Here is a 23227-nt window from a genome sequence, read left to right on the forward strand (position 1 = left end):
TTCGGTAGCACAAACGGACAAACCGATGAGCTTTTCCCTTCCTTTCCCTGGTTTCCTTACAGTTTTATCTTCCTTTTGCTTTTGCCAGTTGCCACTCTTTTTTCTCCTTTCCCTTCCCATTCCTTTAATCCTTCATCGCCAACCAAATAATGGAGCAGCCAGCATAACCAGACTGTGTTGTGGAATGCAGCAATCGTCTGGGTTTAGGTCTTGCACGACAATTAGAAAGTGCCGAAAATCATTTCGGTCGCCCTCGAAATGCTAGTTATGTTGCATTTATTGGCAAACCCTAATCGAAAAAAATAGTTCCAACTTCCAAGCCCGTCTGCAGCTAAATCATTTTAGCAATCTCATTCAGATTTTGTTCTCCCTTAGGCCCCGTTTGGATTAGATTTTGGATTTTGAGAATCCAGGATTATGAATGGATTTACAAAATCTAGATTCTGGAGAAAATCTGGATTGTGATGTTTGGATCATTGGATTCTAGTAGCTGATTTTATGCATGTTTCGTGTACACATCCCATTCGTGCCCTTGATATTTTTTTTGGCCGCCAACTACAATGCTACTTCCGGCCGTTGCTGACGCGGTGGAGCTCGAATGCATCAGTGCCGCCGTGCTCTAGATCTCATCCAAGCTCTTGTTGTACTTCTCATTCATCTGCAAACAGTCATAAAAATATGCTTAACAATTACTGAAGCATCTTGTTGAGGAGGTTGCTCTTGAGTCTTGACCCTCTGAGCCTCGCCGCCGTCCTCGGACCCATAAGGCGGTTAGAGCTCACCACGGATGGCTCGCATACCGAGTAGCTCAACGGCCTCGCGCCGCTGCACGAGTCGGCGGCAACGTCCGCGACGCCGTCCAGCGCCACGGCCGTGTTCAGCGAGCGCACCACCACCACGGTGAGCTCGTGCGTACAACATCTGCGCCTGCAGCTCGGTCTGCGCGGGCCGGCTCGCTTCCAACAAGCACTCGGCGTGCGTGGCTGCGGCCAGGGACGGGCAGTGCCGGCACGGCCGCACGCTCGGCCCACCGGTCGCGCGGAGGCGCGCGGCACCTAGGCCAGCACGGCCACGGCTGGGGACGGGGACGGCGGCGGGGGATGCAGGAGGAGGAGACGCGCCGGCGCCTGCGCGGCCACGACCGAGGACACGCGGCGCCTCGGTAGGGATGGGTGCCGCCTGCGCGGGGATGGCCACCCGGGCGGAACTGGCGGTGCCTGACGGGGACGGTCCGCCGCTGCTGGCCCAAAACCGTAGGGCAGAGGTAGGCCGGCCTCACAGTGGGGAGCTGCGATGAAGGGCAGCGCCTGGGCGGCCGCCGCTCGGCCCGCCAGTAGCGAGGAGGCGCGCAGCGGGATGGAGGTCGGGGACGAGGACGACCGGCTGCGGCGGGGACGAAGCGGAGGGCTGCGCGAGCCTGCGGACCGGCCGCGGTGGGAGCAGCGACATCTCCCGCGGCGAGGAGCGCCGGCGCCGACCGGGCGCGCAGGCCTTCTGGACGGCCGCGTGCGGGGAGCAGGCGGGCGGGAGCAGATGGCGGCGGGAATTGGATCGACGTCTGGAAGATAGATGAACGGGAGAGAGATGGAGGAACCTGGAAGTGGCAGATTTCTTTGATTTCGGTAGAATGAACGAGGGCAAAATGGTAATTTGGGTAGGTTGTAGCTGCGAGAAGCTGGCCTCCTCCAGCTTCCAGGATTCTGAGAATCCAAAATCTTTAGCATCAAAATCCACTATAGAATCTGCTTCGTTTGGAAGCTGAAGCAGATTATAGATTATGAATTCTGAAAATCCATGTGCTTCCAAACGGGGCCTTAGTAAACGGGCCCGAATTTCGTTTTAGAAAAAGCCGGCCCCGTAATTAGCTGCCACCGGTAAAACCGGCCCCGCAGCAGATCTGCAGGGTTTTAGCCTAGCCCAGCAAAAGCGGCGGAGGCGTCCGCGGCCTTCGCGACCTCCTCTCTCTCTCTTAGTTGCAGCCTTGCAGGCAGGCAGAGGCCCTCGAGACCTGACCTCCTGACCTGACCATACTCCTCTCCCTCCTTTTCCTGGCCGCGACCGCGCCGCGCGAGGCGATCTCATCTACCTCGCCGCCGCCATCACCGCCAGCGCCTCCACCCAGGTTGGTAGACACCATCTCCCCCCGGATCCGTCCACCGCATCGTCGCCTTTTTTTTTATTGTTCCAGTCTCTGTTCGCTTGTTTTTTCCCCCCTCCTGTTGCTGTCGTTTGATCCGTTCCATTTTCTCTTGGTGTCGGACTAGGGTTTCATTCTCGCGCCGTCGGGTGTGCTCCATGGAGAACGGCGGCGTCGTCGGCGAGGGGCGCCCGGAGGATCGGGCGGGCGAGAACGGCGGAGTCGCCGAGGCGGGTGAATCCGCCGTGAAGCGAGTGGCGGCGGAGGAGGAGGGCGGTGTTGATGTGGCGGTGGAGGACGCGGACGATGCGGTGGTGGCGGAGGAGGCTGACGGGGATGAGGGCGGGGAAGAAAATCACGGCGCGGGAGGCGATGCGGCGGAGTCGGGGACGCCGGTGGCCGGCGATCACCAGCCTGTGGTGACGCCGAACACCAGAGTGGTACTGGATTCCGGGCGGCATGCGGCGGAGAAGTGGGGTGAGGATAGTCCTCGTGCCGAGATCAATGTGACTGCAGCTGTTTTGGCTGATCGTACAAAGGATAGGCCTGAGTCAGAGCCTGCTATTATAATCGAGGAATTGGAGGATCTGAGATCCTCAGATGATGAGAATACAGCTACCTCTGCACCGCCTGCACAATCTCACGCAGCTTCTGGTCGTTCCAATGGTCCCTCTATGCCATCTCGTCCTGCTGGCCTTGGATCATCATCTTCCCTGTCGCAGCCTCCTGCTCGTCATGTTCAACAGGTCCGTGCCAATGGACCGAGTTCTTTGGATAGGGGAAGCCAGCCGTCTACTGAGTCTGCTGAGGATGATGGAGATGAGAATGATGAAATTCATGAGAAGCTTCAGATGATCCGGGTTAAGTTTTTACGTCTTGCTCACAGGTTTGGGCAAACGCCTCATAATATGGTTGTTTCACAGGTTCTGTACCGCCTTGGGCTGGCAGAACAACTTAGAAGAACTACTGCTAATGGGTCATTAAGCTTTGACCGGGCAAGAGAGATGGCAGAGCGTCTTGAAGCTGCTGGAAATGAGCCCCTTGATTTTTCATGCACCATCTTGGTTCTCGGTAAAACTGGGGTCGGTAAGAGTGCTACTATTAATTCAATTTTTGATGATACCAGGTTGGATACAAATGCTTTCGATTCCAGTACTAGAAAGGCTCAAGAAGTGGTTGGTACAGTTGAGGGAATCAGAGTAAGAGTGATTGATACACCTGGACTTTCATGCTCATCTTTAGAACAACACCACAACCAGAAGGTTCTCAACTCCGTGAAGAGGCTTATTAGCAAAAACCCTCCCGATATTGTTCTTTATTTTGACAGATTAGATATGCAGAGCAGGGACAATGGTGATGTCCCTCTGCTGCAAACCATTACGAAAGTGTTTGGAGCATCAGTCTGGTTCAATGCCATTGTTGTGTTAACTCATGCTGCATCTGCACCACCAGATGGGCTTAATGGAATTCCTCTGAGCTATGAGATGTTTGTCACCCAGAGGTCTCATGTAGTGCAGCAAGCTATAAGGCAAGCTGCTGGTGATATCCGTCTTATGAATCCAGTATCCCTGGTGGAAAATCACGCAGCATGCAGGACAAACAGGGCTGGACAGAGGGTTTTGCCAAATGGACAAGTCTGGAAGCCACAGCTATTACTGCTTTGTTTTGCTTCGAAGGTATTAGCAGAGGCTAATGTACTCCTCAAGTTGCAGGATAGTCCCATTGGTAAACTTTCTCGTACAAGGATTCCTCCACTGCCTTTCCTCGTCTCTTCCCTTCTTCAGTCTAGGGCCCCACTGAAGTTACCAGAGGAGCAGTTTGGTGATGATGATGATCTTGAGGATGATTTGACAGATGATTCTGATTCAGATGATGGTTCAGATTATGATGATTTGCCTCCTTTTAAGCGCCTCACAAAAGCTCAGCTTTCCAAGCTGAATAATGCACAGCGAAAGGCATATCTTGAGGAGCTAGATTACAGAGAGAAGTTGTTCTACAGAAAGCAGCTGAAAGAGGAAAGGATGCGGCGTAAGTTGATGAAGAAAATGGCAGCAGAAGCCAGTACTCGAGCAAATGATTTCAACAACAGCAACCCTGAAGATGATTCTAATACTCCAACCAATGTTGCAGTTCCTATGCCTGATATGGCACTGCCCTCATCTTTTGATTCAGACTATCCTAGTCATCGCTATCGTTTTCTGGATACACCAAGTGAATGGCTTGTCAGACCTGTATTGGAAACCCAGGGTTGGGACCATGATGTTGGTTATGAGGGACTTAATGTCGAAAGATTGTTTGCTGTCAAAGGGAAAGTTCCTCTGTCCATATCTGGGCAACTAACAAAGGACAAGAAGGATTGCTCTATGCAAATGGAGGTTGCAAGTTCAGTTAAGCATGCTGAGGGAAAAACTACTTCACTTGGGCTTGATTTGCAGTCTGTTGGCAAGGATATGGCATACACAATTCGTGGTGAGTCGAGATTTAAGAACTTCAGGCGCAACAGCACAGCTGCTGGGATATCTGCTACGCTCCTTGGGGATTCCGTATCGACCGGTGTGAAGATTGAAGACAAGCTGATAGTGAACAAGCAGCTCAGGGTCCTGATCAGTGGTGGTGCCATGAGTGGGAGGGGTGATGTGGCCTATGGAGGCCGCCTCGAAGCAACACTGAGGGACAAAGATTACCCGATTGGGCGAATGCTTTCCACTCTAGCATTATCTGTTGTGGATTGGCATGGGGATCTGGCGATCGGCTGCAACGTCCAGTCTCAGATCCCTGCTGGAAGAGCTAGCAACTTGGTTGGGCATGCGAATATAAGCAACAAGGGGACTGGCCAAGTAGGCATTCGCCTGAACAGCTCGAAGCATCTTGAGCTTGCGCTTGTTGCACTGGTGCCTATATTCCAGAACATCAGAAAGCTGTTACAAAACTACTCCGAATCTACCTAGTCTTTTTTACATAGGCCTGAAAAGACAGTGAGAGCGTCATAGGTCAATTCTAGCATAAATTAGAACTATCTATTTATTTTGTTCTTTCGTTGGCAACTTTGTATCTATGCTTTTTTATGGGCTCCGTTTTGGTGAAGTTGGAGCAGAGCACACCAGTGGAACCCAGAGCTCTTTCTGATGAAGCCGGATTGCACAATTCATTCTCCGACTTTGCCTGTTTTCATTAGCATATTACTGTTACCTAACATCTGAATCCTAGCCGCTGGTTGCTGCTCTAGTTTCTGACTAGCCAGATACCTGCATTCATTTGCATCTCTTCCTCGATGAGTCTTTAAAAGTTTTAGTAAGAGTAAATTTCCAGCGATGCGACGTTATTAATCGGAGCGCTTAACTTAACTCGAGTAACGAACGAGTCAAATTGTTACTCCTAGTACATTGTATATAGGCCTTTATGTTTTTTTTTATAAAAATTAACTCACCTTTCAAATATAGAAAAAATATTAAATATATAATACCAAATATATGCACTACGAAAATCTATGTGCTAGAGGTGTAGCTACACCTAACTAATTACTGAACAAAGTTTGTTTTATATTACTGATATAATGTACTAGTTAACTTGGTTCGGTAACTTCGGATAAATTTGGTCAGTAATTTGACAATGGGTGTAAAATAATCACTACACCTAGGTTGTTGCATAGTGCTGCCGCTATGAAAATAATAAGATATGAATTTAATAAAACTAATTTTGATATTGTAGATGTTAGTATAATTTTTCTTATAAATTTGATTAAAATTAGAGAGTTTGATTTAGCCTAAAATAAAATACCTATTTTGTAGAGAAGTTTAACTACGTTTTTAACAGCACGCACGTTTTTGAAGAGATATCTTTTTTTATATATTCTTCTAGATAGATTGAAGATGAGTCTCACCAAAGACATGGTCTACATCCACCGCATTCTGCACGGCACGTCATGTAATCTAACCATTAACTGCTGATGCCGTCGCGTCTGATGGACTATTTCGGAGCTTTTACGCAGCTCGACAAGATTGCCCGCCTGGGAGTGTGACGCTGACATGGAGGGCGGGGCGTAGCTGGATTCCTAGCGGTGTTTAGATTCTAAATTTTCTCAACCGGAGATACTACAGTGTTTTCGTTTGTATTTGATAAATTTTATCTAATCATGGACTAACTAGGCTAAAAAGATTTGTCTCGTGATGTACAATTAAACTGTGCAATTAGTTATTTTTTTACATACATTTACTACTCCATGCATGTGTTCCAAAATTGATGTGATGGAGAGAGAGCGTAAAAAATTGAAATTTGGAGGGGAACTAAACAACGCGTAGACGGGGTCAGCGCTGTGCAGGGCGCAGCGCGGAGGAGAGCAGAAACGAGCCAACGAGCAGAATAGGGACAGCTCTGCCTGACAGATTCCCCGTTTCGAGGGGCCAGAAATTTCCATCTCCGTTTCTTCCGCGTTCGGACTTGCCGCCGCGGATGAGTCGTCGCCAAGGTAACTACTCCTGCAAGGTTTCATTTATCCACCTGATCATCCATCATCCATGCTCCTGTTCAGAGATTCTTACTTTTTCCAAGCTACCCGGAATCTAGTGCGCTTTTGTCGAAAAGTATCCAGTGGGGGGCATCAAATTCTTATAAGAGCTCTTCTCGGTTCTTCAGCTCCTTTGAAAATTGAAAGACAGCTGCTTCTGAACTTCTTGTACTGGCTCACTCACTGCATGGCTGAGCAGCGTTGAGCTGGATGCTTGTTGCTTGAGGGCTGAGGCCAGCTGGCCCAGATTGTGTGGTGCGATGGTCTTGCTAACTGTTCTTCCTGAAATCAGCCTCTCTTTTCACCAGCTGAAAATTGCTTCCTGATTTTGCTTGCTTCCGTTTTGGATTTTCATTATTGGCGTGGATTAGAGACCAATCCTCCATATCAATGCCGCAGAGCTTAGGGTGGATGAACTAGATATCGATTAAGATCGTCTGATATGTACATTTTAAGACCTTTCCATGTACAATATTTTTCGGATTATTGGATAAGGAGAAATCCTTGCTCGTAACTGCTACTGATGTGATTTTTCTTTCTCCAGGTGCTAGCTCAAGATCTTTCAGCATATCATCATTCGCGTCCGATGAAGTGGACTACTCGGACTTATTGTCTTTGCATGGGGATAGCAGTGCCGAGACTAGTGGCTCTATGTCTCAACTTGCGTCATCTCTCTCAGATGATATGAAGATGCTCCGAACAGAACATGTTCAGAGTTCAGCACTCCACACAGATCTGGTTTGCACAAACGTTTTTGACATGCATACTCCCTGACTCTTGTTACAACTGTAGCCTGAACTGATCCTTTTGGTGGACGTCCATCAATCCGAGCAAATCTGACTATACATCTGCAACTTATCCATAGGCAGAGATGGATTTCGATGCTGATTTGCAAGATAGACTTCAAAAATCCTTTGATGAGATTGTCAGATTGAAGAAGGAAAACTTTGAAGAATCTTGCCAGCGCCAACAAGTCGAAAAGGAGTTCCTGGTTGTCCGCAAGAAAGTAATTTTCTTTATCATTGTTTACTTTTCATTATATGTATCAAATCACATATGGAGTTGGAAACCACGTAATGCAATGAAGTATTTCTCTATTGCTAAGCACATGTTTCTTTCATTTGGTATACGTGGTATCTAGTTAATGGAACTACCATTTCAGGCTAAGAAATTGCAGGAGTACCTCTTAAAAGAGATACGCCGTTCAAAAGAAATTGAGGAAGCTCGTGCCACAGATCAGTACTTGATACAAAAAATGAAAAAGGAGATTGAATTGCTAAAGATCCAGCGTGATGAATACATTGAAAAACTTTGCCAAGCAGGTGAACAGATGTCGCTCCAACCGTCAGAAGTGGCTAAGGAAGCTTATGACAAGGATAAACATGAGATGGAAATATTGAGAGAGGAAATTATTCAGTGTAAAATCCACCGAGATGAATACCTTGCAAAGCTTCAGGCAAAAAATGAGCCGAAGTTGGCACTGGTGGAGTGTGTCTCTGATACCAATTTTGATACTAATGTTCTAGAAAATGAGTTGGGAGCATACAGATGCACCCTTGACGACCGGTTGCGTCCCGACAGGGACGGTGCGGTCAGATATCTTGAAAAACACACTCAGTTTTCCTTGGCTGAGCTGAAGCTGGCAACAGAAAATTTCAGCGAGTCAATGAAGATTGGAGAAGGTGGGTATGGGCGTGTCTACAAGGGCACGATCGGTGACACCGCCGTGGCCGTTAAGATTTTAGCCCATACTGAGAACCTCCAGGGCTTACTGCAGTTTCAGCGTGAGGTAATTAAAGTAGTACGTTGCATTCTCATGATACTAATGTTTATAAAGTGGTTATGCAAAGTGATTCGGCATTTGCGCTCATGTTTCCAGGTTTTGATCCTGACCAAAGTGAGACATCCACATCTTGTCAATCTCTTAGGAGCCTGCGATGAAGAATCTGCTCTTGTGTACGAATATTTACCAAATGGAAGCCTTGAAGACCGTCTTTCCTGCAAGGGTAACACCCCTGCACTGACATGGCAAGTCCGAACAAGGATCATTGGGGAGATTTGTTCTGCACTGATCTTCCTCCACAGTCATAAGCCCAAGCCGGTCGTGCACGGTGACCTTAAGCCTTCCAACATCCTCCTTGATGCTGATCTAGTGAGCAAGCTTGGAGACTTCGGCATCGCTCGGTTTCTTGTCCCGTCCGACACCAGCACCATGGTCCACCTTACTGACCATCCGATCGGGACGATGTTCTACTCTGACCCAGAGTACATGGCCAACGGTGAGCTGACCTCAGGATCAGACACCTACTCGTTCGGCATCATCGTCCTCCGCCTCTTGACCGGGAGACACCCAAGGGAGATAGTGAAAAGAGTGGAGGATGCAATGATCAACGATGAACTGCACACGATCATCGACAGATCCGCCGGTGAGTGGCCCTTTGTGCAGGCGCAGCAGCTTGCGCGCATCGGCATGAGATGCGCCGTGGAGAAGAGGAGGCGCCGCGCGGATCTCGCCACCGACGTGTGGCCTGTGGTTGAGCCGATGATGAAGAGTGCCGCCCTATCATCGTGCCCGTCAACATCTTCATCCATTCAGGATGAAAGCGGCAGCGTGCCACATTACTTCTTGTGCCCCATTTTGCAGGTACGCATCATGTTGCCTCACGCTGAATTCTTGTTGTCATGCCACGCTAGTTGCTTGCAGCCATGAAGTTGCGCTGACCTATTCGCGTTGGTGGTGCTGCTGATGAGCTCAGAAGATCATGAAGAACCCGCATATCGCCGCCGATGGTTTCACCTATGAAGCGGAGGCGATAAAGGACTGGCTTGGAGCCCATGACACGTCACCCATGACAAATCTGGCACTTCCACACCGTGCAACAATCCCAAATTCCGCACTTCGCTCGGCCATCCAAGAACATCTCCAGCGTGGGGCGTGACGGATGCAGGTCCCTCGTTTATGCCTGCCATCTATATGATTCTTGATTCGTATCTGCTTGGATCCTGAAGGGGGTGCAAGAAAGCTAGACCTTTTTTGCCTTTTTTAAATTCATAGTCTCCACGATTGTATTATGTAACATGTGCATAGCTGTTTGTGATTTTGTCCATTTGCATGCCTGATCCTGCGACAGTTGACAATCAATGCCTCCCCACGCCAGTTGACTAGGCTCTTTTCGGCACCACATGCCACGGTGGCCCCACCTGCCAGCGTCACTCCATGGGTCCCGCGGGTGCCACGTGGCAGCGCGACCAGTCCACCCGCCCGAGCGAACTAAGCTCAGTTCGTTAGTTGGTTACGATCCTAATGCCCCCCCAAACTAACAGCATCCCGCGATATTTATTCCGCGCTGGCGATCGTAATCAACCCGCGGGCTAATCCAATCCAACCCCTGCACCTCGACTTGCGCGGCGCGCGCGCGCCATTTCCCATGGACGCGTGGGAGGCGGCGAGCGCGCGGAACGGCGGCGCCGGCTCTTTCTCCTCCAGCACTGGCGGCGCGCCGACGGCGGAGATATTCGAGGATCAGGCGGCCGGGGGGGAGGAGGACGAGGGGGAGGGGGAGGGGGAGGAGAAGGTGTTCGTGGCGGTGCCGGAGCAGCACAAGAGCGGCAGGTCCCTCCTCGCGTGGGCGCTCCGGCACGTGGCGGCCGTGGACGGCGCCGCCGTGGTTGTGGCCCACGTCCACGCGCCGGCGCAGATGATCCCGATGAGTACGTGCTCTCGCTCCGCTTCCTCGCTGCTCGCGCGACACCGTACCCTCACCGTCGGACCGGGCTCGCGAGCTGAAGAATGCGGTACCCTCACCCTTGCATTTCCCTGTATTGCTCGTTTAGCATTCTGGTTTATTTACCTGCCGGAGCCCCAGATGCTGCGCCGCTCCCGTCGTCGCCGTCGCCGGCGGGGGCAAAACAGGGGGCCGGTGGCTCACGCCGGCGAGCACATTTGGATTTCCATGTGCCGGTGCAGGGGGTTCCACCTATCCGATAGGTTTGTACTGAGGTCGAGTAACGCGGTTACTCTTGTTACTCAAAGGCCGCGCCGTTGGGATTTCCGGATTTGTATTCGCTTATCTGCTTGGCCAATTGGTTGGTAACTAGATTCTCGCTTTCATATTCTTAGGAATAGTAGTATTTCCAACAAATTGAATCTGGAAATGCTCCCTCTTACCTGGAGAACGGAACTCTGACATGTTTGGCGGTCATGGAGCGAGATTAATTCTTAGTTCAACAATAACAGCCGGAATTTGATTCCAATGCTCGGGTGCTAGTATCTTATCTTCCTCTGGTTAATTGAAGATACCTTAGGATTAATTGAAGATACCTAGCCTTTCGCATAAATTTTGGTTGTTTAGGATGCCCTATTGTTATACTTTGTTATTTTGTAATGGAAGTTATGCTTTGATTTGTTAAGTCCTGGGTGTGAAATGCAGTATGAATGTGATGATATATTACAAATTAGATACTTCGTTTGCGTAGTATAGTTATAAGCCTACAATATCATCTCATTACTTATCAGTGGGGAGCAAGTTCCATGCAAGTAAACTGAGACCAGAGCAGGTCAGTGCTTACAGACAGTATGAGAGGGAAAAGGTTGAGAAACACTTGGATGAATACATTCACCAGTGCTCCAAAATGAAGGTGCAACCAATAACATTTCAATCTTTCTACTGTGAGAAGCATTTCAGAATTAAATGAGCAAGGCCAGGGCAATTATTGAAGCAGTACGCCCTTTTCAGGTCAAATGTGAGAAACTTGTGATTGAAAATAACGATGTGGCTAAAGGGATCATGGAGCTTGTTTCCCTGCACGGTGTGAGCAAACTCATCATGGGAGCAGCTTCTGACAAACACTACTCTAGGTATGCGGTGAAGGTTCACGCTTCAGCACTCATATCCACTGGTTACAGTGTTGTAGAATGTAGAATAAAAAATCTTACTAAGTGATGCCCTACTTCTTAATTCCAGGAAAATGAAAATGCCCAAGTCCAAGACGGCACTTGCTGTCCTTCAGAAAGCTGATACTTCATGCAAGATTTGGTTTGTTTGCAAGGAACATCTGATATGCACTAGGTAAGAGTTTTGATTAATGCATCATATTCTCCGTTTTATATTGTTAGCTAAGCTAAATTTGTCTATGAGTAAGAGTTTTGATTAATGCATCATATTCTCCATCTTATATTGTTAGCTAAGGTGAATTTGTCTATGAGCAGTGTGCAAACCATGCCACCTCACCGAATCTAACTTGGACCTCCTATTTGCATATCGATTTTGGATTATTCTAATTTCCTGTCTACACATCACATTTTAGATGCTACCATTTTGTTGTTGTTCATTCTTTTCCTGCCAGCACTTAATTATTTAATTATTTACTCTAAACTCAACTTTATACAGGGACGCTCGTGTTCCTGCATCTTGCGATGCAGCAACACCCCCAGCTACCAGAAGTTCAATGTCCACTTCATTTGAGAGGGGTGGACAACCAAACGGATATGTAAACAATGCAGTTGATGGCCATGTACAGAGGTCGATGTCAGAAAAGGTTGTGCCTGCATCTGTTAGAACATCATTGCGACTACCTTCTCGGTTATCTGTGCGGACAAATTTTAGCAGGCGAAGCATAGAGGATAAATCTGCCAATTCCTGGGATAGTGTTCCAATACGAAGTTTTCCAAGTTTGCACCAAGCATCCTCTACCGTGACTGACGAGGGGTTCAGTGACTCCAGCTCATTTTCAACACCTAGGCATGATGCAACTGAAATCCTACCCTCTGTACATGCGGGGTGTGATCTTCAAAATCCAGCTTTATACCGTGAACAGGTTTGCTTTTTCAGACCCAAGTTGAACAGTAGAGGATTTACTTTAGACTTAATCTGATCAGTTGCTGGTGCATAGGATACCATGAATTCAAATATTGACATATTTGATAAACTTGAAGAAGTCTTCACTCAGGCTGAGAAGCATCAGAAGCAAGCATTTGATGAGTCCGTGAGGAGACAAATGGCAGAGGAAGAACCCATTTTGTTTCGCCGAAAGGTACCTTCACCACATTAGCACGAAAACCATGTAGAATTTGACACAAAGTTCTTATGATTGCAGGCAGACAATTTTGAGGATACATCTTTAAACGAGGCCAAGCAGAGGAAAGACGTCAAGGAAGCTCTAGCGAAGGCAAACAGTGTCATAGAATCGATGAAGCAAGAAATAGATGCACTTAAACAGGACAGAGATGACATCATTGATAAGCTTGTTAAGATGCGTGAACAGAAGGCAACATTGGAGCAACGAGTCGATGAATATGGTGGCATTGTCAAGACTCTTGAGGATAAGTTGGCAGCGAGTAAATCCCTTATTCATTCACAGCAGTTGGAGTACGAGAAACTGAAGCATGAAAGGGATAATGCGCTTAAGGATGTAGATGAGCTGCATAAAGAGATAGGAAAAACAGTATCGTGCCCAAGTTTGACATGGAACACTGAATTCTCTTTGTCAGAGCTGCAGCTGGCAACACAGAATTTCAGTGACACAATGAAGGTCGGTGAAGGTGGATTTGGGCGTGTCTACAGAGGTTCCCTGCGCAACACAACAGTGGCAATTAAGATGCTGCGCACTCATAACTTACAAGGGCAGTCGCAATTTCGGCAAGAGGTAATAAAAGCCAAAAAATTGAATTATGCAATGTATGTTACTGTTTAATTTTACTAAAGTAATTTTACTGTGCAGGTCGTTGTTCTTAGTAGGGTCAGGCATCCAAACCTTGTAATGCTTATGGGTTCTTGCTCGGAAGCTTCAGGTCTTGTGTACGAGTTCCTACCCAATGGAAGCCTTGAAGACCGTCTAGCCTGTGAAAACAACACACCTCCACTAACATGGCAAGTCCGTACAAGGATCATTGGTGAGATATGCTCTGCACTCGTCTTCCTTCACTCTACCGAGCCTCATCCAGTAATCCATGGTGATCTCAAGCCTGCAAACATCCTCCTTGATGCCAATTTTGTCAGCAAACTTAGTGATTTTGGCATCTCTTGCCTCCTAGTTAAATCTAGCACAATGTCCACAAGCCTCTACCAAACGACGAACCCAAGAGGCACTTTTGCCTACATGGACCCTGAATTTCTTACCACCGGGGAGCTAACAGCACGGTCTGACATATACTCTTTGGGTATTGTCATACTTCAGCTGGTAACTGGGAAACCAGCTTTAGGCATTGGAAGGGCAGTGGAGGATGCACTTGAGAAAGATGAGTCGGAGCTCCTTGTTGATCAGTCTGCTGGGGAGTGGCCATTTGTGCAAGCCAAGAAGCTGATGCTTCTTGGTCTTCAGTGTGCAGAGCTTAGCAGAAGAAGGCGACCTTATCGTATGAGTGATGTGTGTTGCGTGATTGAGCCCCTGGTGAAGTCAGCTTCGCTATCAGCCACACCACAGTCCTTTGGACATCGGTCTGTTGAGAGCCACACACCTTCATGCTTCTTATGTCCTATTTCTCAGGTATGTTTTATTTTCCATTTAATGTGCTTGTAACGTTAGTTCTGCATTTCACTAGAATCAGAAACGCAAGGTATTGCGTAGTTAATTTACTTTGGTTGTCTTGGCCCAAAACTCTCATAGTTTCCGAGAATGCCATTCTCCATCCTCAAACCGTCTGAAAGTTATTTTGTGTCAGATCTTCTTGGAGCTGAGTGTTGGACTAGATTTGCTAGCACATTCAATAGACCTCTGGTGTTCTTAGTCTCACATTACATCAAAATTACGATATGGTGGAAGGATTTTTTTCCAGAATAGAAAACCTTTAGTTTGGATTTTGGTTAATATAGCACTATATTAAATAATCACCTATCTTCATATTTCAAAATGCTTAGATATTGCTGAAGTTAGCAAAGAAAAAAATATTTCCAAATTAATAGTAGCTTTTGTTGATCATAGGGCTGAACTTCGTGCTGCGGACTTCCAGGCTATAGAATATTGTGTGCTTGTTAAGTAGAGGATTGTTGTGCTTGCTGAAGTAGAAAACAAATTCATATACTGAATTACTGACGCGACCAGTCTTAATAGCATTTACTTACTGACAACTGATTCTTATTTTCTTCGTGTAACAAAATTTTAGGAGGTCATGAGGAATCCACATATTGCCGCAGACGGATACACTTACGAAGCTGAGGTCATAAAGGGATGGCTCCACAGTGGACACAGCACGTCCCCAATGACAAAATTACCTCTGGCACACCATCATCTCATGCCAAATCATGCTCTTCATTCTGCCATAAAGGAGCACTTCAAGAAGCAGCGACCATCTTAATTGGTTCTTTTTTTCGATAACTTGCAGGAGATCAGCGCATCATTGCAAAGCTGAAGCAGAGAAAAAGACCGTGATTGGGTCCATTTAACTTGAACTTCGTTAGCATTATGATTCGATATTCTATTGTTTGTTCAGAAATCTTCTCTCTGGAATGTAGCGTGTCGCAACTTGCAATGAATTTTGCATTTGTACATATGAGTGCTGTGCTTGGAACAAAAGTGTTCCAGGTTCAATCAGCATTGAGGATTATTGTGCTTTGTTACAAACTCAGGAGGAACTGCAAGTATGCAGCAGAGCGAATATTTCTAATCATAGCACGTGTTTCTTCGAGATGAACTATTTCATGGCAAATTAATTTATAGCTAATTGGCACTATGCTCACGGAGTATTTTGCCTTTGTTCCATGCCATGTCATATGTTTTGGTTATATGGATATGGAAGGACTGCACTTCTGACATTTCACAAGTTAAGTTGGAACAGTTTGATGCTTATATCAGTAGCACGTTTCAACTATCCATCGATGATATACAGAATCTTCTCATTTCCACCGTTTCGGATTCATGAACCCGAACAAAAGGTGATCAGCCCAGATTTACAAATTAGAACTCAGAAACCTCAACATGGTTAACCGTGCATGATGCTCCACTGCTCATGCCAAAAAAAGTTAGCGACCACTTACTGCAGCACGCGGTTCAAGTGATGTCAGAAAATCTAGAACTGGATGTTGGACTTGTAGACTGTGTTGGGGATCCAGTTCGCCGGGATGACGTCGGTGGCGACGAGCTTCTTGCCGGACTCGCTGGTGAGGCGGATGGAGAAGGGGCCCTTGAGCGCCTTGGGCGTGTCAAACCTCCAGATGGCGCCCCACGAGAGCTTCATCGGCTTCCACTCCGGCGTCTCCTTCTCCTTGAGCTCCATCTGCACGATGTCACCGTCCTCCGCGACGAACTTCACCAGCACCGCCAGGTAGTTGGGGTTTGACCCCTTCTCCACGTGGAACACGATCTTCTGCCCGCCAACGTACTTGCACCGCACCCTGCAGGCATCAGCAGTTCATGCATTGCATTGTCATCTCTGCTTGCACGTAGTACAGATCTTGCATCATGGAGAAGTGCATGCTGATAGCCGAATAGCCGATCGAGCAATATAAATAATATAATGACCTCCTGAACTCCAGGTCGATGATGCCACAGTGGCGGAGCTTGTCGTTGAGGCCGGGCTTGGCCAGGGCGCCGAAGGCCTTGCCGCTGAGGTCGAAATGGTAGGGGGCGATGGGCTCGTAGTTCATGTCGGTGATGAACACCGTCACCGGGTTGTTAGAGCACTCGTCTGGCGCCTTGCATCTGATCTGCGTGCAGCAACGCCACGAGAAATTTATATATTTAACATCTACTATTTCGGATTCATGGACGACGGCGGCATCGTGCTGCAGGATTATTCCGGCAAGCAATGTCGTCCGTACGTACTTCGTAGCATGAGCCGCAGCCCTTGCCGTCCTTGAAGATGGGGACGTTGCCGCAGGCCGTCATGCCGCTGTAGGGCGGCAGGTTGACGTCCTTGATCCCGCACGCGCCGCCGTTGTCGGCGGGGCCGGCGCCGTTGGGCTGGCCGTACCAGGTGGCCCTGGCGGGAAGCCACAGGCCGTTGTAGTTGGCCGTGATGTTGGGGCCATGCGGGAACTTCGGGGGCCCGCACGAGCCGCCGGCGACGAGCGCCGCCAGGACGGCCGCCACGGCCGCGATGTTATTGGCGAGGGATCCCATATATATCTTTGTGGCGAACTGTTATTCGAATGCGTCGGGGGTGTGGTTGTGACAGGCCACGCCGTGCGGGGGCGGGCTACTTATGGAGAGGATGGGTGGAGCAGCACAGCGCCGGCGCCGCGCAGGGCGGGCCAGCTGCGCCGCGCGCGCAGGTCGGGCGGCCGCTAGCGTCGGACGGACGACCTGCGAGCGCCGCGCGGGTTTGACGACATAGGCCGGTACGTGGTTTGGGCTGTTCCATCGGCGCCTCGACAGTTTGCTCACGCGTTCGTTCGTGTGGCGTTGGGCTAGCTGTGCGTGCGCCAGGCTACGCTGTTCGGTCTCAGTAATTACTGGAGCTTTTTTTTCTTCGGGGTTTTGCCTTTTCTGTTTCCGAGTCTTGATTCAGCACGTGTACTCACAATGAGGCACATATGAATACTTCATAAATTTAAGATATGTCGGATTAGTCTTTCCAAGAGTTATAGGTGTAAATTTGTACGCATGTATTTATATTTTTTTCTTTTCTCTTGTTTCTTCTTTAATCTTTTTTAGCTAGCTCGTTGCTAATTGCTTGTGTAACTCTTTTTGGTTTTTTCTAATGAGAAATGACCTAACCGAGCGGATTTGTTTTGGCCAGAAAAAAATAATTTGCATGGCAAGAAGACGTGAATACATGGAGAAATTGTCTAGAGGCAGAAAATGTATTCATGATTCTCTAGCAAATAAGAAGAACTACTAGTCATAATTTGCATGAGTTGCATACCTGTTGCTGAATAATGATAGTGCGCATGCTTTAGGTGTTACTGTTGAGTAATGCATGCTTGATGGCTGAATGGTAGCTGGTAGGCGTCATGCAGTGCAAATGCAATTGCAGCAATACAATGCATATGCACATTCATGGTAACGATGTATTAGATCCATGGTTTTAAATTGCCGGCTAAAGCTTTTAGCGGTAGGACTGCTATTATGACGTTTAGCGGGCTATAGCCGGTTTTAGCGAGCTAAATACTATACCGGCTACCTTTTCTAGCAACTATAGCCGGATTTAGCGGCAGCTATAGCCGTTTAAAGTTTAGAATACCGAAATCCACGCTATCGCCCTCTTCCTTCCGTTTGTTAGGAGGGGCGGTACTGGGAGCTCGCGTCGATTGAAGATTTCTTTCCGTAACTCCCATAAAAATAAAACCACTAGAGGAGGAGTATGTGAGATCGCAGAGCTTTCTTCGGAACACCGGCTATCCCGCACATTTAATTTGCTCCCATCATAGCAAAAATAAATGATAACCTTCAATTTTCTAGAACTGGTTAACTAACAGCACATGCTCGATCAGTGGTGTAGAAATCTAGAACTGGATGTTGGACTCGTAGACTGTGTTGGGGATCCAGTTCTCCGGGACCACGTCGGTGGCGACGAGCTTCTCGCCGGACTCGCTGGTGAGGCGGATGGAGAAGGGGCCCCTGAGCGCCCTGGGCGTGTCCATCCTCCAGATGGTGCCCCACGAGAGCCGCATCGGCTCCCACTCCGGCGACGCCTTCTCCTTGAGGTCCATCTGCACGACGTCGCTGTCGCCCGCGACGAACTTCACCAGCACCGCCAGGTAGTTGGGGTTCGAGCCGTGCTCCACGTGGAACACGATCTTCTGCCCGGCCGCGTACTTGCACTGCACCCTGCAATGCATGCTCCATGTCGTCATTCTTGTTGCATGAGTGCAGGATCGGAATGCGCAGCATTCAGGCGTGTACATACGCAGATCGTGAAGAAGTTTTTATTTGATCGAGCGAGATATATAATGGTGTCGGACCTCCTGAACTCCAGGTCGATGATGCCGCGGTGGCGGAGCTTGTCCTGGAGCCCCGCCGTGGCCATGGCGCCGAACGCGGTGCCGCTGAGGTCGAAGTGGTAGGGGGCGATGGGGTCGTAGTTCATGTCGGTGATGAACACCGTCACCGGATTGTTGGAGCACTCCTCCGGCGCATTGCATCTGATCTGCATGCACGCATCAAGTTCGTCAAGATCTCGCGTCTGCTAGTCAAGCAATTCTGCTCGCGTACGTATACCTCGTAGCATGAGCCGCAGCCCTTGCCGTCCTTGAAGATGGGGCCGTTGCCGCAGGACGTCATGCCGCTGTAGGGCGGCCGGTCCACGTCCTTGATCCCGCACGCGCCGCCGCTGTCGTCGGGGCCGGCGCCGACGGGCTTGCCGTACCAGGTGGCCTTAGCGGCGAGCCACCTGCCGTCGTAGCCGGTCGTGACGTTGGGGCCCGGCGGCACCTTATTGGGAGCTGATGAGGAGTCGCACGACCCGCCGGTGACGAGCGCCGCCGCCAGGACGGCGGCCACGGCCACGGCCACGGCCACGGCGTTGGGCAGGTACCCCATCTTGCTACAGCGGCGTGACATGAATGTGTGCGTGTGTGTGTGTGTGTCTGTGTGCGTGTGTGGTAGCTGTGGTGCGGGGACGGCCTGGATACTTATAGGGCGCGTGTTTTGGGCATGCGATCTCTGGTGATTAAATGAGGGGAGTATTTGCGGCGTCTGTGTTTAGAGGTTTCCATCTCCATCTTGTGGGGTTTCACTACGACGGCCAGATGCTTGCAATACCCCCGGCCACCCTGCGTCTTTATTGGCAATAATCTCTTGCTCCGGATTACCTCAAGAAATTTCAAGCAATTACTATCCGGGTCGATCGCCATTCGCCGTCGCCGCACCACTCACTCCTTTTCTGCTCTTGCAAATCTGCAAAATCAGGAAATGGACTCGAACCGAATCCTCCGCCTTTCGGCTCACTCAGCCCGACACAACCGGCCCAATAACCCAACCACACGTCTCTCTTTCGTGGCAAACCGTTGGCCCGTTGCGCTGCGGCCTGCGGCCGGGCCCCACGGCAGTCGGCACCCGCCGGCCGCCGCTCACCGGAGCGCCACGTCGGCAATGCCTTCCCCTCGCGCAGGCAGCTGCAGTGGAGCCTTCCTGCCGAGGACTACGGGGCCCCGTGGTCTGGTCTCGCCGTAGCGCTCGCGCATCCACTCCCATGGCCAACCGTCACCGTCAGCGGTCTCCACGCCCGGCGACACCGGGCGTTCGGGGCTCTGGCCTCGCTGTGAATCTGGGGAGTCCGTGTCCACATCGGGCCATTATCATCACTTGCGAGCCTATATGAGTCATTCGGATTTTCAAAATGAAAATCCGACCATATAACTTTACGGTAATTCTTAGATCAAACGCTATCATATACATAACTTATTTCAGATACATATTATAGTCACAGAGCGTGAAAAGCCAATATATAGATTTATTAATTGCATAATTTAAAGAATTGTAGTACAATCCTAATACAAGCTCCTTGGGCTAAAATGATCGAGCAGAAAGTGGAAACGATAATTAGGCTTCCAGACCATCCTTCATCTTATGAAATCTCCACCACAGGCAAACTTAAGCGTAGCACGGGTCTCACTCCTATCATCTTTCATCCTTGGGGTCGAACTTCTGGTCGGATCCTGCATCTACCAAACTATCCCTAAAGAATGGGATAGATCCACGTCGCCATCTGTATGCAAATTTTAAGTGGACTATACTAAAGATATAACAAAATTCAAGAAGATAAGCTAGAGTTTCCTATGCATGCGTATCATCAAGATATATCATCATCCAAACTCCGAACTCGGGCCGTTCCGGCATCCCGGACTCCTAGTCCAACTCACACCTTCAATAACCACCAAGTCGGTGCGAGAACTCCCACTCCTTGCACCTCAGCTGCCCTAGACAGGTAGTCATCAATAGAGAGAGGTAGAACACATGAGTAACACTAACGAATAAGAGCAACAGAAGAGTAGGGTTGTCCATGACTGAGGACGCGGCTATACGTATAGTTTTCACCCTCCAGGGATTGTACACCTGGACCCACTCGAATCGAATCCAACCAGGAGGGACCCAGTAGAATGACGAGACACCGGCTACTGATACATAAACTAAGTAGCCTCCGTACCATCCGGCTTTCCCGGATCTTGGGTGCATCCTCCCGCAAGAGGTCGCCTTAGGATTGTGAAGTCTCCCTTGTGTCTCGGGGAATGTGAGGTCAGCACCTCCTCCCCCTGCACCGATACTCGATCCACCTACCGGCTTGGTACTGCACTTGTTGGCCCTGGATCGGGCCCACCCGTATAATGGGTAAGTGGTGTGCACGCTTAACATAGTCCCACAAATCATAGTTACTCTCAACCGGTCCTCATATGCCGAAGCAAGCAGCTTCATCACATGCGTATCCACCGCAATGGTCCGCAGCTGCACCCATTACGGGTGTCCCCAACTCCTCACCAAGTATCCACAAAGTTATGCCCGCCACAGGCACTCCGTAGAATGTGGCAAGATAGGGCTCTCGATCCAAAGATCGAGTTAGGTTCGCTCGCTCCCTGCTATAAGCCTTATTCACCAACTCCTGGAAATTGTATCTCCACTCACGCCAAGACTATCCATCCATTTCCCATACATACTCATGCAAAATGTAGCAAGGCATCTCATATATATCAAGTGTATAGGAAAGCAAGGAGTTCATGTAAATAAAGAGGCTATGCAGGTTCATCTCATAGTAGATCGATATGAAGCAATAGCATATCTAGCAAGCAATGCCTATTAGGTATTCAGATCTAGATGGGCGTGAACTTGGGTTCTCTTAGTAGTCTTGGCTCCCTTGGTAGTCCTGGTGGTCCTCAACGTCGGTCAGCTCCTCATCGACGGGTCCTATTCATAATTACGAATAAATACGAGGCCAAAGTGCAAAAATACATAAAAAGTACGCAAATAAGATCCAAATCATACCAAAATCTACTCTAATGGGTTGTTCATGTTTTTAGAAGAATTATGAAACTGGCTTCATAATTTTTGGAGGCCCGATTGATTTATTATAAATTTTCTAAGCTTAAATGTATTTCTGAAATTATTAAAAAGATTTGAAAAAGAAAAGCACACAGCCAGCGCCACATGTCAGCACTAGGGCATGCCATGTGGCATACTGATGTTAGCGTGACGTCAGCAGGTGGGGTCGGGTTTTGCTGACATCAGCAGTGGGTCATGCTTACGTTAGAGTTGACCGGTCAACGGTAAATGGGTCAACAGGTCGGTGGTCCCAGCCTCACCCAGAGGCTGACAGGTGGGGCCTAGAAAAGAAAAAATAAAAAGAAAGAGCGGCTCAGATTTTGGCCGAAAGTGTTTGGGTCGGCTCAGCCGGCCCAACACTCTAGCTTGGCTCCAAGGGCTGCTCGGCTCAAGGTCTAGGCAAGCTGGCTCGCGGTAATGGGCTAGCTTGGCTCGGCTTGGCAGGCTAGCTGGGTTAGTGGCTCGACGGGCCGGCTCCTAGGCCCGGTTTGTTCTCTTTCTCCCTCTTCCTCTTTGCTGGCAACCCCGGCCTGCACGTCAGCCACAGGCTCGGATCAGGTACGGCCGTGGAGATCCCGTGCGGATTTGTAAGGTGTGGGTCGGTGTGCGTGCATGTGGCGTATATCCGGGTGTGCGGCGCGAGTGTGCGCTAAAGGCGCTCGGGGAAATGCCTGCAAGGGCTCCCCTTGCACCGTGCCGCGATGTTGCGGCGGCGCGTGTGGTGACTGTGCACGGCGAAGCCGTGGCGGGCTGCGGCGAGGTCCTGGTGTCAGACCCGGGGCCATGGGGCTGTGTACATAACGTAGTTTAAACAGGCTTAAGAGATAAAGCTCTTCTTGTCTCTTATTTACCTCATTTATCTCTTATTTATTCCGTATGAATAGGAGATAAAACTAGTCGGTATAGAAGGAATCTACTCGAGTTGTATTCGGTTACGATTCCTTATCTAGTATTGGACTAGGATTCTTGTAACCCTAACCTCCCGGATATATAAGGGGGGTAGGGACCCATTCAAAATACAACAACACCACCCAAGGGAATAGAAACCACCATACAGGACGTAGGGTATTACGCACCTCGCGGCCCGAACCTGTCTAAATCTTATGTTCCTTGCACCTTCGAGTTCCTGATCTCGGCGTCTCCTCACCTAAAACTTACCACCTTGGGTATACCCCTCGGTGGGCAGTCGGTAAAACACCGACAGCTGGCGCGCCAGGTAGGGGAGCGCATCGAAGATCCACCGGCAAACTCGATGGCATCATTCCAGTTCACCAGGTCAGTTCCCTCTCATGGCACGACATTTGTTTTTGGCTCGTGGGTTTGCATCGCAGATGATGCAGGCAGTTTCCATCGATTACTCGTCGACATGAAGCCAAAAACTTCCGCGGCGGGTCCCAGCAGCGATCTTGACAAGTTCGTTGATGATCTCGACGACCTGTCAAACCATGCATCTGCCGCAAAGACCAAGGTAGAGTCTGCTTCCGACACGACTTCATCCGGTGCTGCGACAACCTTCCTCGGGTTGGACTCGTTTCAATCTAAGGACTCGCGTAGCCGATCACGACTCGGTCAACGCGATTTGGCCACTGATCTTCAGGAGGCCAACAACTCCAAGTCCCTCTCCATATTGGAGGAGGACTTTGTCAGGGATAGATCCCCTGGGTACCGCAAGAAAG

At 49.2% G+C, this 23227-nt stretch overlaps 6 protein-coding genes across 10 annotated transcripts; 3 read left to right on the forward strand and 3 right to left on the reverse strand.

Annotated features, from left to right (window-relative positions):
* Positions 1 to 1055: 1055 nt before the first annotated feature.
* Positions 1056 to 2137, reverse strand: LOC112873173 (vegetative cell wall protein gp1-like). The gene is made up of 2 exons (XM_025936194.1): positions 2014 to 2137; positions 1056 to 1594 (listed from the first exon to the last, which is right to left on the reverse strand). Exons 1-2 carry the CDS (start codon positions 2135 to 2137, stop codon positions 1056 to 1058), a joined length of 663 nt encoding a protein of 220 aa, XP_025791979.1.
* Positions 1877 to 5290, forward strand: LOC112872589 (translocase of chloroplast 120, chloroplastic). Its single transcript, XM_025935641.1, has 2 exons — positions 1877 to 2122; positions 2265 to 5290. The coding sequence occupies exon 2, from the start codon at positions 2296 to 2298 to the stop codon at positions 5083 to 5085; it is 2790 nt and encodes a 929-aa protein (XP_025791426.1). The 5' UTR covers positions 1877 to 2122; positions 2265 to 2295; the 3' UTR covers positions 5086 to 5290.
* A 1160-nt stretch (positions 5291 to 6450) lies between these two features.
* On the forward strand, positions 6451 to 9779 carry LOC112872591 (U-box domain-containing protein 70-like). Of its 3 annotated transcripts, none has more exons than XM_025935643.1 (6): positions 6451 to 6602; positions 7186 to 7379; positions 7507 to 7647; positions 7804 to 8430; positions 8521 to 9285; positions 9398 to 9779. In XM_025935643.1, exons 1-6 carry the CDS (start codon positions 6587 to 6589, stop codon positions 9578 to 9580), a joined length of 1926 nt encoding a protein of 641 aa, XP_025791428.1. In that variant the 5' UTR covers positions 6451 to 6586; the 3' UTR covers positions 9581 to 9779. The 3 variants fall into 3 exon arrangements, with proteins under 3 accessions (XP_025791428.1, XP_025791429.1, XP_025791430.1); XM_025935644.1 differs by lacking the exon at positions 6451 to 6602 and adding an exon at positions 6786 to 6896; XM_025935645.1 differs by lacking the exons at positions 6451 to 6602; positions 7186 to 7379 and having other exon boundaries at positions 7515 to 7647; positions 7772 to 8430.
* A 183-nt stretch (positions 9780 to 9962) lies between these two features.
* On the forward strand, positions 9963 to 15264 carry LOC112872588 (U-box domain-containing protein 33-like). 3 transcript variants are annotated; one of them, XM_025935638.1, is made up of 9 exons: positions 9963 to 10436; positions 11158 to 11279; positions 11378 to 11499; positions 11606 to 11710; positions 12032 to 12458; positions 12534 to 12674; positions 12738 to 13286; positions 13362 to 14126; positions 14743 to 15264. In XM_025935638.1, the coding sequence occupies exons 1-9, from the start codon at positions 10070 to 10072 to the stop codon at positions 14932 to 14934; spliced, it is 2790 nt and encodes a 929-aa protein (XP_025791423.1). In that variant the 5' UTR covers positions 9963 to 10069; the 3' UTR covers positions 14935 to 15264. The 3 variants fall into 3 exon arrangements, with proteins under 3 accessions (XP_025791423.1, XP_025791424.1, XP_025791425.1); XM_025935639.1 differs by having other exon boundaries at positions 12591 to 12674; XM_025935640.1 differs by having other exon boundaries at positions 9963 to 10352.
* Positions 15265 to 15645: 381 nt separating this feature from the next.
* On the reverse strand, positions 15646 to 16697 carry LOC112872596 (expansin-B9-like). The gene is made up of 3 exons (XM_025935652.1): positions 16401 to 16697; positions 16098 to 16282; positions 15646 to 15970 (listed from the first exon to the last, which is right to left on the reverse strand). Exons 1-3 carry the CDS (start codon positions 16695 to 16697, stop codon positions 15646 to 15648), a joined length of 807 nt encoding a protein of 268 aa, XP_025791437.1.
* A 1325-nt stretch (positions 16698 to 18022) lies between these two features.
* LOC112872595 (expansin-B9-like) lies at positions 18023 to 19058 on the reverse strand. The gene is made up of 3 exons (XM_025935651.1): positions 18738 to 19058; positions 18482 to 18666; positions 18023 to 18347 (listed from the first exon to the last, which is right to left on the reverse strand). Exons 1-3 carry the CDS (start codon positions 19056 to 19058, stop codon positions 18023 to 18025), a joined length of 831 nt encoding a protein of 276 aa, XP_025791436.1.
* Between the last annotated feature and the right edge of the window lie 4169 nt (positions 19059 to 23227).

Source organism: Panicum hallii, chromosome 9 (assembly GCF_002211085.1).
Source record: "Panicum hallii strain FIL2 chromosome 9, PHallii_v3.1, whole genome shotgun sequence".
In the NCBI taxonomy this organism is placed as follows: domain Eukaryota; kingdom Viridiplantae; phylum Streptophyta; class Magnoliopsida; order Poales; family Poaceae; genus Panicum; species Panicum hallii.

What these genes read in the sequence shown, in the direction of transcription:
- LOC112873173 (XM_025936194.1), bottom strand. Translation starts at nt 2,137, where the DNA reads ATGGTGTCTACCAACCTGGGTGGAGGCGCTGGCGGTGATGGCGGCGGC. An exon ending in GAGTATGGTCAGGTCAGGAG is followed by an intron (nt 1,595 to 2,013) that starts GTCAGGTCTCGA and finishes TGCCACTTCCAG; the next exon opens with GTTCCTCCATCTCTCTCCCG.
- LOC112872589 (XM_025935641.1), top strand. Translation starts at nt 2,296, where the DNA reads ATGGAGAACGGCGGCGTCGTCGGCGAGGGGCGCCCGGAGGATCGGGCG.
- LOC112872591 (XM_025935643.1), top strand. An exon ending in CAGCACTCCACACAGATCTG is followed by an intron (nt 7,380 to 7,506) that starts GTTTGCACAAAC and finishes ACTTATCCATAG; the next exon opens with GCAGAGATGGATTTCGATGC. An exon ending in TCCTGGTTGTCCGCAAGAAA is followed by an intron (nt 7,648 to 7,803) that starts GTAATTTTCTTT and finishes CTACCATTTCAG; the next exon opens with GCTAAGAAATTGCAGGAGTA.
- LOC112872588 (XM_025935638.1), top strand. Translation starts at nt 10,070, where the DNA reads ATGGACGCGTGGGAGGCGGCGAGCGCGCGGAACGGCGGCGCCGGCTCT. An exon ending in CCATTTTGTTTCGCCGAAAG is followed by an intron (nt 12,675 to 12,737) that starts GTACCTTCACCA and finishes TTATGATTGCAG; the next exon opens with GCAGACAATTTTGAGGATAC. An exon ending in AGTCGCAATTTCGGCAAGAG is followed by an intron (nt 13,287 to 13,361) that starts GTAATAAAAGCC and finishes TTTACTGTGCAG; the next exon opens with GTCGTTGTTCTTAGTAGGGT.
- LOC112872596 (XM_025935652.1), bottom strand. Translation starts at nt 16,697, where the DNA reads ATGGGATCCCTCGCCAATAACATCGCGGCCGTGGCGGCCGTCCTGGCG. An exon ending in GCTGCGGCTCATGCTACGAA is followed by an intron (nt 16,283 to 16,400) that starts GTACGTACGGAC and finishes TGCTGCACGCAG; the next exon opens with ATCAGATGCAAGGCGCCAGA. An exon ending in ATCGACCTGGAGTTCAGGAG is followed by an intron (nt 15,971 to 16,097) that starts GTCATTATATTA and finishes TGATGCCTGCAG; the next exon opens with GGTGCGGTGCAAGTACGTTG.
- LOC112872595 (XM_025935651.1), bottom strand. Translation starts at nt 19,058, where the DNA reads ATGGGGTACCTGCCCAACGCCGTGGCCGTGGCCGTGGCCGTGGCCGCC. An exon ending in GCTGCGGCTCATGCTACGAG is followed by an intron (nt 18,667 to 18,737) that starts GTATACGTACGC and finishes GCGTGCATGCAG; the next exon opens with ATCAGATGCAATGCGCCGGA. An exon ending in ATCGACCTGGAGTTCAGGAG is followed by an intron (nt 18,348 to 18,481) that starts GTCCGACACCAT and finishes CATGCATTGCAG; the next exon opens with GGTGCAGTGCAAGTACGCGG.